The sequence below is a fragment of the Amblyomma mixtum genome, chromosome 5, assembly GCF_055824585.1.
Source record: "Amblyomma mixtum isolate Tamu chromosome 5, ASM5582458v1, whole genome shotgun sequence".
NCBI lineage: Eukaryota > Metazoa > Arthropoda > Arachnida > Ixodida > Ixodidae > Amblyomma > Amblyomma mixtum.
In genome coordinates this window covers 56,452,236-56,466,391 of record NC_143016.1, presented here as the reverse complement: position 1 = coordinate 56,466,391, position 14,156 = coordinate 56,452,236, and the positions used below count along the sequence as shown (strand labels likewise).

The following is a 14,156-nucleotide window of genomic DNA, read 5'->3' as shown; positions in this document are numbered from 1 at the left end:
GAACTCCTCAGAATATTTTCTTTAATTCTGCTCAATTAATTAAGACTAAATGTTAAAAATTTGTAATATCCACTTGAGAGGCAAGTGCATATCTCTAAGCTGTGGAGGGAGTTCAGAAACAGCCGATCCAGTCTTTATTAGCAACATACATCCTGCGTGGCGTCTTTTTTGCGGTATTTAAAGAAAGCCAGCGAAAATTAAAAACAACAAAAAATGCGTGACTGCGCTCATGCGCTATCGTATTGCAGCGCTCTCAACCGTGTTTTGAACGAACGAAATCAGCGTGCCGACCGTGTCCAGGAGAGAGCACATAGTTTCTCGATATTGCCGAGAGGGAAAGCTGGCGCCACCGTCTATGCGAGATTCTTAAAGAGCACTCCATCCACCGGGAGAATGCTGGGAAGACGATGTTTCTTGTCTGGCTTGGCTAATGTTGGGCTCAAAACGTGTATTCTGCCTCAGAATCGGCAGCTGCGCCGCGAGGCTCTCGTCTGCGCGCAGATGAAATCATTTTAATAGTGCACTTTATATTTTAATAAATTTAACGCTAATGTTAGGCAGGTATGGAAACTTTCAACCTTTTCCTTAGAGGTTTTGCGCGAGAAGAATAGTAATGTTATAGCTGAATTCACTTTTCATGCATAAAACCAGCCAAGCCAAGTACGACACTAATCTTCCCGGCATTACTGCACCTCTCCATGGCAGATGAAGTGCAGCGCCTCCAGCTTTCCATCTAATTAATATTAAGAAACTCTATGCACAAGAACGGCCACCGCTCACTTCGACAATTGGGAGAAAGGAAATCTACCCTCTCATGCGTAGCCGCAGGGGTCTTCAAAGCAGCGTTCTGGGACCCTCTGTTATTTCTTAATTTATTAATGATCTCACTGAAAACACTGATGTACCTACCATTCAGACTTTTAGCAGACGACTGAATAATTTATAACATCAAAATGCAAAATGGCCTGGTAAAAGTAAACTCGAACTTACAAAAAGTAACAAAAATGGCGCGATGAATAGCAAATATTCCTAATCCCAAAGAAGGCAGTCCTTATGTCAGTAGCTATAAAATATGTACCTGGTATTTTTCCTGTAACATTGGCAATCAAGTAATCCAAAAGACAATGCAACATAAGTACTTGGGCCTCATACGTAACCTCGATTTGAGCTGAAACACCCATATAGACTTGGGTGCTCAGAAGCTCGAAAGGCACTGTGGAGCCTTAGGCGGATCATATATCATGCAACCCGTCAAACAAAATGTCTACCTTGTAAAACATTGATTAGGCAGATCATAGAATACGCAAAGGTTGTCTGGTACCGATACACGAAAATCAATTGTTCGAAGATCGAAAATGTGCAGCTACTTGCTGACAGGTTTATATTTAATAAATGCCGACATTATCTCTCACCTTCCGGTTTCTGTTCACAAACCTGTCTTCCGAGATTAAGTCGCGAACAGAGCACGAAAAGCTAAGTATTTGTACCTAATTCTGCATAATCAGGTTAATATCGACAAGTCACATTTTTTTTTATATATATTTGGTCTGACGAGACATCACCGCATCCTCATTCTTTGTTTATTCCAGTTCCTTCTCCTCGCGCTTGTTGTTCTAAGTATATTTTTTTTCCCAAGAGCAAATTAATGAGTGGAATTCCCTACCTAACGCTGCTGTACAGTGCACGTCCGTCGAAGCCTTCATGAAGAGCATGACCGACGTCCTGTTTTTCCTCAGCTAATGTATTTGTTTTATTTTTGAGTGCATCCAGCGTTTCATACATGCTAATTATTCTTGTAGGTCATTGCGGGCTGACAACAAATATCTTTGTATTTGACTCGAAGCGTTGTTAGCAGATGTATTGTTTTTGTTTTTTTAAATGCCTGCATTCGGATGTATTGCATGTTCTCACACTTTTCTTCTTTTTTACACTCCTGCAAAAGCCCCACAAAGGGCTGACAGCATAAATAAAAAATGATAACAAATAATGATACAGTGAACAACGACATTGTTATAACTGTGCGTCGCTGCCGCTATTCGATGGCCTAATCATAAATGATAAGACTTGATCCAGTCTATTAAGACTTGACTCACTGAATTTATCCACAGATTAAGTACAAAAGATCAATAGCCAAATAGCCAACAACTGCACATCTCTCGGAACACTCGAGCAGACAGCGGAGCTAGCTTCTCGTCGTTCGACATCCGGAGTACAACTAAATTCTCCCAAATTCCCTCTAAATTCTTCCCACGGTACCTTAGGGAGGCGTCGGCGCCCGCGCTCATACAAAGAACTTCCGTTGCTCTGTCTTGTGCTTTGTGTGAGCCGGCAAGGCATTTAACTGATTTCTTCGCAAGGACAGAGCACGAGCATCCAAACGCCCCCCGGCGCACTCCGTGGGAGGCACGGCCAGAAGGTCATCTGAAGCGGCGGAAGGCGACAAATGTGAGACATGTTGACAGATGGAAAAAAAAATACTAGTGGGCGGTAGGGGGAGCTCATCCTTGCCCGTTCGAAACAAACATGATTGAAGTTGCCTCCATCAATTGTTCCTCGCTATTTTTTATCTCTGGTTAACGTCAGCTACGTGCAGAAATTTTTCACTGTCATTTTCTCCTGAGCAGTAAGTTTAGCAGCCAGCGCCTCCGTAAATGGCGAGTGCAACTTGAAACTGCTAGCTGCTCTCGACTCTTCAGTATCCGCTCCAAGAGAACCCTTTCTTGCCCCTCTTTTCATCATCTTTCTCTCGCATTAACTTTTTCGTAAAAACGAACCCAAACTGCTTTCCATCTCGACGCTTTCCTGGCGTGCTTCTTTCGACTCTTGGCTATGCTAGGCTCCACGTGTAGCAAGCGCCTTTCGACAATAGGCACATCGCAGTCAATCCGCGCGTCCCCGTACCCCACGCCGCCCTGAGACCGGAGGCAATCTCGGCGCATGAAAGTGGAAACCGTTCGCTGCTCTCGACATCTGTGTTCCCACTTCTCGCTTTCGAAAGGCCCTCCTCTTTCGTTTCCTGGAACGCATATTTTCTTCACTTCCGCATTAACCGTGAGAAAACATTATCGGAAAAGTGTAGTGTGACCTCTCTATCTGCAGATGATCGGTTTAGGTATAGTCACTACAAGGATGATGTGATTTCGTCATTACTGCCTTCCCGGTCTCAGTATATGCCGTTGTCGACGAATAAAGATGATCTCTTTGTCGTACACGAAGTGAGCACAATTCAGGTGTTCGTCTTGAGACACCGGCAAAAATTAGACGGCGCGAGGTTCGGGGTGGTAATGTGGGTGGAGAGAAATGGACGCCCTCGTAATTCTGCGACGATATGCACAGACCAGCGGGCCGACTGGTGCCGCTTGTGAAAGTAATACCGCAGGTGAGGAGCTGTTTGCAAAGAAGCCATTCCATGAGTCATAAGAGGGCAGCGCAAAAAACGACACGGAACACAGAAATAAAACTGAAGCAGGACGAGCATTCACTATCAGTTTATTAAGAAGCGAGCTGGGTCTGTTCAGATTAAACGGTTCGTAGTCAGTGCCCGTCCTGTCGACAGTGTTACTTGTTTGTTCTGTCATCATCATCATCAGCCAGACTACGCCCACTGTAGGGCAAAGTCCTCTCCCATGTCTCTCCAATTAACCCTGTCCTTCGCCAGTTGCGGCCACCGGAATTCCCGCAGATTTCTTAATCTCATCCGCCCACCTAACTTTCTGCCGCCCCCTGCTACGCTTGCCTTCTCTTGGAATCCACTCCGTTACCCTCAAGGACCAGGGGTTATCTTGCCTTCGCATTACATGCCCTGTCCAAAACATTCTCGGACAAGACTTTTGAATATTAGAAAATTGAAAGGCACTGTTATAGAGATATTCAAGGTAATGATTTAGTCTTCCGATGTGCAGCAAAATCTTTCTTTTACATTGTTTCCATCGCTCGCGTCAAGCAGCTAAGTCGGCCATAGAAAACCAATGGGGAATGCTTTTGGCAATAGTAAAAGCGTTAATAGCAATAAAATGTAAGCCTGCCATAAGGAGATCTGTGGCTATGTTGATTGTTATAGTAAAATCTTTGAACTTTGAAATTTTTTGCATGAAAAAATTGCGCTCATAAACTCTTCGCGTTAAAAAATGTTTTTGTCCGTAATTGTTTGGTATGCGTGTTTTGCATTGTGCTCTTATGAATCAAGTAAAAATCAACTCGCTCAAACACCAATTTTAAGGCATTTCAAACCTGATTTCAATCTGTAGATTGAAATTCATTTCATAGCTGCGTCGCGCAATATAAAATGTACAACACCCAAAACTTATGGAACACTTGTCGTAAGTGCGTACGTACGTACGCGCACGCACATCTATACGCACGAATGCCAAAGAAATTGAGCTGGTACAGTGTACTTCTCGCTCTGCGGTGCTTCGTGATTCCTTCCAGTTTACTGTTCCTTTTTGCTTGCGTTAATTTCGCTTTCTTTTTGTTCTTCAACTAGCAACTATGCGCGAGGCGTTATTTACATCTTCCTGCCCGTGAAAATGCTAATTTCGATCCCTTCTTTTTCAGCTTATCACAAAATATTACAAAAAAAAACGGAACTGTTCAGAAAATGTTAGCTCGTAAATCTGTCGCCGTGCATTTCTTCTCGGCATGGGAAATAAATATATTGACGCGCGTTAACGGCCTATATTTCCTAAAAAAAGCGGTGACGCCTCGTCTTCCTAGGTGGAAACTGCATGCTGCATCCTGCCTCCCAACTCCCCCACCTCCTTTCATATGCAAACTTTTCCTAGAAAATTTTATTTCTTCGCATACTGTGATAAAGTTTCAAGAAAGACCAACGGCCGCTGTATTCCGTCGAGACCCAAACCAGCACTGTCCCATCGGAACCAACGTTTGAAATTGCAGAATATTTCCGCATGTCTTGTCAAGCAAAAAAAAAAAAAAATCAGGCTTCTGCTGTGACGTCTCGACTTGCTTTTTTATTTCTTCCTTTTCGTACTTTTAACTTCTTTTCTTGCTTTCTTCCTTCCTCTTTCTTTCTTCCTTCCTTTCCTTGTTGTTTTTTTTTCGTAGAATAAGGGAGCGTGGCTCTGGCGCCAGGCTCTTAAGCTACTTACGTCACTTACTCGCTGCATTTTGATGACAAAGCCTCACAAACATGAACTTACGGCTTAGAAAGGCGACACTTTCAAGGAACAACCCAGCGGCTTCTATGAGACAAACGCAGCACTAGCCAGCTGAACTTCTACCCCGCTAATTAAAGCAGCACCGACCTCTGAAATTCGCGAACTAAAGCGCGTACAATAATTCACTGCGCTGCCACTATTAAGGAACTAACGCCATCGACAGTTTCCAGGAGCAAGCGGCGAGAACGGCGCCCGTCAGGACAGCGCTTGCGAAACGTCAGCGCACTGGTTTCTATGTCCACGGACGAGGTGATCAACGAAGACAGAATGTCTCGTTTCGTTAGGATGTACAAAGATCGGGTTTCTTTTGTCGTCTTTCGAATACCGTTCTCTTCACCGCTCCTGCTTTCACCAGGCGATAAATCTGCCGCAGAATGTGCTGTAATTTGAAAAAAGAGTGGAATTTCCACAATAGCCGTTTAAGAGTATCAATCCTGCTAAAACGGCCGTTGGGCAAATTCTACTCGTTTTTCCAAATTACAGCACATTCAGGAGTCAAACTTTCCGGAGTCCTTCACTACGGGTCCCTCATACCCTGAGTTGCTTTGGGACGTTAAACCCCAATAAACCAATAAACCAAACCAATCCTGCTAACTTCGCAGTGAAGTAAAACTCATTGGGATAGATGAATATATTTTTTTTTTGTAAACCTTGCTCAGCCATGACACACGGGTACAAAGCTACATCTACTAAACTGAATAGATTCAGTGCGTGACTGCTCCATATCACGCATACACTTTCATATCTTGGTGTCTCTCTGCGCCTAATTATAGACAATCTAAATGGCAGCACAGTTTCTTGCTGTACGATTATTTGTGTTCCGAAGCCACGCTAAAGACACCCACCCATTGGCTGTAAGCTCGTACACGTGTTTGGTTAAGTACTGTCTTTCTCAAAACAAACCAGGCTGCTTAGTTTGCTTCCCAGCCGTATAGTGGAGCCTTTTAGGCACCTCAAAACGCAAAAGAGTTCTTTCAGCTAAGTAAAACGGTTCTCCTTACCGTAGCAGTGATTTAGAGCTTAAGGTAAGCCATCAAAATTGTGCCACACGACTGAGAAGCAAACCGCGTAGCGGTGTAACTTTTGGCAAAGCCGGTACCTTCACTGACAACTGATTCCAAACAAGTGGTCCCCTCGCGAAACTACCCCTCATAATAAATTAATTAAAAGATTCTGCATAAAGTTCCACTACAAAAATAAAATCGTTCACTTACTCGTCCAAGGATCGGCTATGTTGGCGTACGGGCTCCAGTACATCCACATCTGGACGCAGATGAACGGCGACGAGCAGGCAATGTACAGGACGATGACCACGATGGTGATCTTGATCGTCTTTATCTTGGCACGTGATAGCCCGCGCACAGAATGGCTGCGAGGCGCCATGAACGCCGCTACGGCTTTGCCCCTGTGAGCCGCAGCGCCTTTGAGGCGGAAGGCGCGACGGACAGCCCGGCAGGAACCATCCACCGCCATCGGCGCCGCCATACCATTCGCGGCAGCACGCGAGCTCTCCCTCTTCTGGCGCAAATTGCGCCAGATGGAGCGGCAAATGCAGATGTAGGTGAAGCACAGCACCAGCAAGGGCACGAAGAAGACCGACACACTGTACCACGTGACGTAGGCCCGCAGGCCCCACGGCTCCACGAAGGTACCCCAACAGTCGTACACACCAGGCGACACCTCCTGGTAGCTGAAGATGAACAGCTGGGGCACGCAGCACAGCAGCGACACGGCCCACGCGACCGAGACGAGGAACTTGGACTTGGCCGGCGTCCAAGAGCAGCTGGACAGCGGGAAGCAGATGGCCTGGTACCGGTCCAAGGCCGTCACCACCAGGACGTACGATGAAAGGTAAGGACCCAGTAGCTGGCCGTACTTGACCGACCGGCAGGCGATGTCCCCGCCACGGAAGCGGTACGTGGCGTCCCAGCCCAGCTGAGGAAGCACCGTCAAGAAGGCCGTAGTCAGGTCGGAGATGCACAGGTGCAGCAGAAAATAGTACATGCGTGTAAGCTTGGACCGACGCGCCGCCAGAGCTGCAAGGACGCAGCCGTTGCCCAGAACGGTGAAGGCGAAGATGAGCGTAAGCACGGCGATCTCGATCTGGGCCAGTGCCTCGTCGCGAGAACCGGCCCATGTCGTAGTGTTCACGGCGACGCCTTCTTCCAGAGACAAGGGCGTCGAGGAGACGTCCGCAGAGTAGGCGTCTCTGTCCTGCTCTATCGTGTAATGCTCCATGAGCCGTCACTGTCTTCTCTTTTGAGTGAGAGTTAGCTATGTAGCTCGGGCTACTGGTATGCGTATGCTCCGTAGCTCCGACATCTTGGCTGTTCGGATTGCTCGTACCGGCTGATTACGCCGAAGCACGCGAAACGTCACCCGTCAACAATCGCGGAAGGCTTGGAAGCTCTTGCATTTGAGAGCCGGAAACCACGAAACCTGAGCAACGGTGCGTTGAAGCACCATCCTACGGCGTAAAATTACTAGAAAATTGCAAGAAAGGGGGCAGAAAGCGCTCACCCTAGCCTTCACCTATAGGCTTTTTTTTTTTTTCACAGAAAATGACACCCGCTTCGGGAACCACAGCACCAAAAACTTTCAAGCTTTTGAAGTAAGAGGAAAAATGATTTTTTTTTAAGTTTGCGATAAAGGAAATGGAGCACGGACCAGCCACTAGAAGCTGACTATGTTCTCGTAAAGCGAGAAATCAGTTACAAATAGAACTTGATGAGCGTCACTCTACAACACGTAAATTGTCAAGCTTTTACGTTGATCTTGACATCTTCGGCGAGGACATTGAACAAAACCTGCATTCAGCCCCAGATTTCGCTGACGCGCAAAAGTCCGGCATCACAAACACACAGAATCACGCGCAAGCATTTTCCCAATGTCACCGTATTTCCGACCTTCTCCTGCGAGAACACTGCACCGTCTACAAAGAAATCCGATGCCCCTCCGAGGAACGAACGGAGCAATCGTCAGGTGTCACAAGGCTCTTCACGCACGGTGGTCAGCGAGCCGCTCTCTCTTGGACCGCAACTCCTCCAACGACTGCCAAGCTCCGGCGCCTCGGTGGAATCAACTCGCGCGTACTACTCTCCCGCAAAAGTTCATTCCGTGGCGCTGCCTGGGGGGGCCTTCATCGAGCGTCGTCTTGAGGCGCCATCCCTCGGGCTGGCGGCGAACCACGGCGCGCTAGACGAGGGAGGGGATCTATGCAAATAGGGGCGCCGGTGGTGATTGAGCACAGCAATGCGCCTTTATAAATTTAGCCTTTGGAAGTGCAGTGAGCTAGATCTGCGGGCCGCTGGAGCAGCCCAGAAGTAATTTGGAAAAGTAGCGCGATCATCGACAACCAAGAGCTGAATATAAAGTCGTGGTACTACACCTACCTAGGCACCGTCGAAACACTGACCAAGGTGAAATAAATGTAACGAATGTGGTCAGCAACGCAATGTTTATGATTTTCTTTACCCTGTTAATACGCATGATGAAGCTCCCATCCAGCAGATACCCTATTCATTTGTGTTAAATCGATTGCTGGGTACAAAACTTCCAATCCCACCATGCGTGCGTGCGTGTGCGTGCGTGCGTGCGTGCGTGCGTGAATGTGCGTGACTACAAAAGAAAAATCAGTGGTACGATCCCACTACCTTTCGCTACACTTTTGTAAGAAAATGAGGTTGCATAAAAGGCGTGAAATAAAATATCTGCGCAAGCACTACGTAGAACTTCACTTATATAGAAAAAAAAAATAAATATATGCTTAGAACCCTTGCACTGGATCAGCGCTATAATCTGGACCAATATTAAAGTCTTTGTTCACCTACTCTCGCAAAAGTGTCATGGCACAGCGATAACTTGTAGCGACAAGGAAGCAAGCAACGGGAAGAAACGTGTCATTAGTCATGACTACTCTCCTTTGTCGTACCCGTGCAATGAAACAAATAATTAAGTCACTCTGAAAGAACAACTGTCAGAGTTCTACAGGGTCCACGATGTCATAATCCACGTGGAATCCTTAGCAAATTCTTCTGAGAAGAATAAATTGTGTGTTTTATGTACCAAAACTAGAATTCAACCCGGGTACTTCAAAAGATATTTCAAAACCACGCCATACATCAATACCATCAGAAGTTGACGTGGTACACGATCAGTAGTAGCAATAGTCACAGTATTTCAATAATCAGCTGGTGATTTTTTTTTTTTTTTTTTTGCGTGAGCACCATTGCGGACGTTCTTGGTTTGTATCTGCGCGCTAGAAACGACTACATCACTGTCTGCGGACGCCATTTTTGAGAGGTCGTTTGACTTTATCTAGTGTGCCTACAACCTGTGCAACCTGAGGCGTTCAGTCGGTACAAGAGCGATGTTTACCTGTTATCAGCAACGCCTGTATCACGACGCGTTGAGTGACTCAGCTAGGTTTTCTTACACGGTGGTTGATTTTTGCTTCGTGAATTCAAGTATAATAGGCCTACCACATCTGTGCTATTAGAACGACAATGTCCAAGCTGTACACCATCAATTGTTTGGTTTAGTTTTATAGGGTTTAACGTCCCAAAGCGACTCAAAAACCATCAATTGCATTCACTTCAATTGCATAGGGTGAAGGTGCGCAAGTTGAACTGAATTTCTGCAGGTCCAACGTGATTATCGGTGCAAATAGCCATCTATAAAATTATGTCCTCGAAACACTTCTCTTTCGGTGTCCTAGTGCTGTCGAGCTGCGGAATAATTGACGATACCGGAAAGCTTACGATTGCATTACCTGTGTCCTTCTCACGTCCTATCTTGCAAGTTAAACATTGTAAATATTCCAGAAAAAAACACACATGGGCAGAGTAGGGACGATCGTACTGAATTCCTCAAGGCTGTGAAGCCCGTTAGGTATTTCTTTGGTTTGGTTTGGTTTATGGGGTTTAACGTCCCAAAGCAACTAAGGCTATGAGAGACGCCGTAGTGGAGGGCTCCGGAAATTTCGACCACCTGGGGTTCTTTAACGTGCACTGACAACGCACAGTACACGGGCCTCTAGAATTTCTCCTCCAAAGAAATTCTAGCCGCCGCGGCCGGGATCGAACCCGCGTCTTTCGGGTTAGCAGCCGAGCACCATAACCGCTTAGCCACCGCGGCGGCTTTAGGTATTTCTTTTAAACCCTCAGGAGTAGACGTGAATAGTACGTTAACTTGAAAAGGGCAGAAAAGTTCCTCACTTTCATCAGATGTGTTGTGGGAGATGTTGGCGCACATTGGAATTGCACTCAATTCCTCTTCGCTTTGCGCTTCTTTGAAACGGTGTCGTGAAAAGCAAATATCCAATCAGACATTTTCATATAGGGCGCTAAAATTCTGTTCATATTTTTTTTTCGAAACAAGGTAATATTATTCTTGCGACATCGTCGCCGAAAATTGAGTCTTTTGGCAGCCATCAAAGCACCATGATTGACTCTGGTAATAGAGCAACGATGTTATAATGACTTTGTTCACACGAGCGGCAAGCCTCTGTTGACTTAATCACCATGTAACAAGTCAACGAAAGGAAGAATGTGGTGAAAAGGAACGACGCAGAAAAGTAAGCAAAGCTTCGCAGCGTCTTTGCGACGTGGGATCCTGCGCCCACCGCCGGCAACGCCAGACGAATGGGGCTTTTGAAATGGCTTCTCAGGGTATCCGTACCTTGTTCCTGTTATCCCACACAGCAAGGGTCATAATCTTATTTTGCTGCACCGTTCCCAGCTACATCGCACTACTTATATTTTTCTTTTTCACTGGGAGATGAAATGTTTTTTTCTGCCTTTATTAGTTTTTCAGTGAGTCAGCAAATTGAAAACTGCTCTCTAAGCTTAGCAGCATGTGTTGTTTAACTTTCAGGAACAGTTTTGAGTCGGTTAGGTCAGTCGCTGAAGAGCAAACCTATCACAAAACCAAAACTGCACTTCAAGGCGGTAAGCAGTCATTTATCACGAGTTGCCCTTCACTAGCAACGATGTCTTTCAGCACGAATTTAATATTGTTCACATATCATTGTTTTTTGGTATTAGTTGCGAAGGGCTTTTGTTTGTTTCCCCAGGGGCCCTATATATGAGATATTGCTTGACGAATGTGCATGTTAACTGGAAAGTGATTACTGCGATGAGATTCTTGAAATGAATGAAATTTGTGTGGCAAACGACATCCGGTGGTACATATTCTCGTCCTGGGGTGTCCCGACGAAAACGGCCAGATGTGAGTGATTGTCAGTACCGCTGAAGCGAAGGCAGCTTTGTGATGTCTTGTTCGATTAAGGAAGCGTTCGAATCGTGATATCACTGATACTCGTGAAGGCGAACGACAAAACTTGCCAAAGAACCAAAGCCCGGGATTTTACCATCGCATTTCTAGATTAGAAAGGTTGGCTTTGTATTTAAAACTACACTTTTTAGTGTGAGGTAAGAATTAATATGTTATCTGGACAGCGAAATTTTGCCTCAGTTCTAGCACTAGGAGGAGGAGGAGGAGGTAGAAGAGGAAAAGCAGGGAGGTTAACCGGAAGAATAGTCAGTTTGCTACCCTACACGGGGGGAAAGGAGTGAGGGGATATAAAAAAGAAAGAGAAAGCAGAGTTGCAGAAAATTGAAGTCACTCTAAAAAGTGAGCGTTCGTTGAAGTCGCAGCCTATCGTGCAGGCCAGAAGTTTTCAAGAAGCGGAGCATTGCCTTGGAGGCCTTCTCCGCCGATGGCCGCCGACGGCCGCCGCGGCCAGTGGCCGGGAATCATCATTTCCGTCAGTGGGCGTGGTCATAGGCGCTCCAGCGCACGGCTGAGAGACTGCCTTTCGGCGCTGTAGGCAGGGCAGTCACAAAGAATGTGGGTTATAGTCTCGTCATGCCGGCAGATGGCACATGCAGGGCTATCAATCAGCCATACCGATTAAGAATGAGTAATGGTTGGTGAAAGCTAAAGCCAGAGGCGACACAGCAAAGTTTCTTCTCGTCGTGGTAGGCCTGATGGTAGCCGGAGCTTCAGACCTGGCTCCAAGGATTTTAAACGGGAATTGCAAAATTGGCCGGAATTCCACGCGGCAAGCGTGATGTCCCGCGCAAGTGCGCGAAGCCTGCTCGCTGCGTCTGATCTCGAAATGGGGATCGACACAAAATCGCCGTCGTTGTGACCTCATCCGCGCGGTGATTGCCTGCTATGCCGCTGTGCCCCGGTAGCCGTTGGTAGATAATATCATGTCCTTTATTGATGGCAGAATGATGTAGTTGTCGAATTTCTGCGACCAGTTGTTCATGGGCTCCACGGCGAAGAACAGCTTGTAAGCCTTGGAGAGTAGCTTTGGAATCGGTGAAAATAGACCACCGCTGAGGGCGCTGCTGACTGATGAATTCAATGGCGACACGAAGAGCGGTGAGTTCTGCACCCGTCGAAGAAGTGGGGTGACCTGTCCTAACTCTAATTTCTGTAGTGCTTGCGGGTATGACCACGGAGCCCGAAGAAGTGATAGGGTTCACTAAGCCGTCGGTGTAAACGTGCACCCGGTTTGCATGGTGCTCATGAAAATATTCAAGAGTGACTTGTTTTAGTTCTGTCGGCAATAAGTCGATCTTTTTCCTGATGCCAGGTATCGAAAGAAGCACGCGGAGATTGTGCAGGCTCCAAAGTGGTGAGGACGGTCTAGAGGTGGGTGTAAACTGGGAGGGCAGAATGGCGCGATGTGCGTCAATGATATCTGTAAACGATGTGCCGGTGGGATCCCATTGGCGGCATGTGGTTGTTTTTTCTTCTGCTTTTCTAATCAATTAGCTTTAAGCGATAACATATTCAGTAATATTATAAATTGATCAACACCACAAAATAAATTAATTAATTAAAAAAATCCCCTGTGCCCCTTGGTTTCTGTGGCTGTTAGCTTCTCTCATATGTTATGTTATGTTTGTTATGTTATGTTATGTCATGTCATGACATGTTATGTTATGTCATGACATGACATGTTATGTTATGTTATGTTATGTTATGTTATGTTATGTTATGTTATGTTATGTTATGTTATGCTATGCTATGCTATGCTATGTTATGTTATGTTATGTTATGTTATGTTATGTTATGTTATGTTATGTTATGTTATGTTATGTTATGTGCTTGACTCTGGTAGACCTTCAGTCGCTCAGCACTTGTTGTCTTTCTCTACCCTGTCGTCCTTGTTTTTTAGCGCTACTAATATGTCCTCTCAATCAGCACTAGTGCATCGCACAATATTTCATGAACACAACGTGCATGTATTCCGACACGCATTCCGCTTACTGTATCAAAAACGTTTTGGAATGCTCTCTGCCCACAAGACTTTTTAATGGGAGAAACATTTACCCTGCAGTGGGCGTAGTCAGGCTGGTGATAATATTGATAATTTAATAGAAAAGAAGAAGTATAGAACTATATCAAAATTGGAAAAGGCAGATCAGGAAGGAATCGTTCTATGATAACTCAAGAGGCAGTGCCCTACTCTTTGAAGCTAGATCAGGGTGCCTTGGAGCGTGCAGCTACAAAAAGAAATTGAACCAGGAACATTACGCATGCACTGTTGACCAAATGTTTTAGGGGAATCCCCCAAGGTGGAGTAGATTTGTAATAAGGGAGTAATTACTCATTGACGTCCACCCGAGCACAGCCATACGGCTACAAAGGAAAGCTTTACAGCTTTCTCAGAAACTTCGTAGTTAAAAACATTAAGTCCTGGTCCGGGATTCGAGCCCGGGACCCCCACTTCACCGGAGCAGTCGCTCTACCAATTGAGCTAACCTGAACAGCAAGCTTATGGTAGGGCGAGAGCAAATTGATCAATAACTCGAAGTGGGAACAGTGTTCACCAAATGTTTTAGGGGAATCCCCCAAGGTGGAGTAGATTTGTAATAAGGGAGTAATTACTCATTGACGTCCACCTGAGCGCAGCCATACGGCTAGCGGGGAAGCGGAGGTCCCGGGTTTGAACCCCGGACC

At 46.0% G+C, this 14,156-nt stretch overlaps 1 protein-coding gene across 1 annotated transcript in view; it reads right to left on the bottom strand.

Moving 5' to 3' along the window:
* Nucleotides 1–7,621, bottom strand: part of LOC149342243 (oxytocin receptor-like) — a 78,971-nt gene extending 71,350 nt beyond the window's left edge. The window contains exon 1 of the mRNA XM_089542128.1: nt 6,392–7,621. Coding sequence (XP_089398254.1) covers nt 6,392–7,415 — 1,024 coding nt within the window. The 5' untranslated portion in view covers nt 7,416–7,621. The remainder of the gene's footprint in view (nt 1–6,391) is intronic.
* Nucleotides 7,622–14,156: the final 6,535 nt, after the last annotated feature.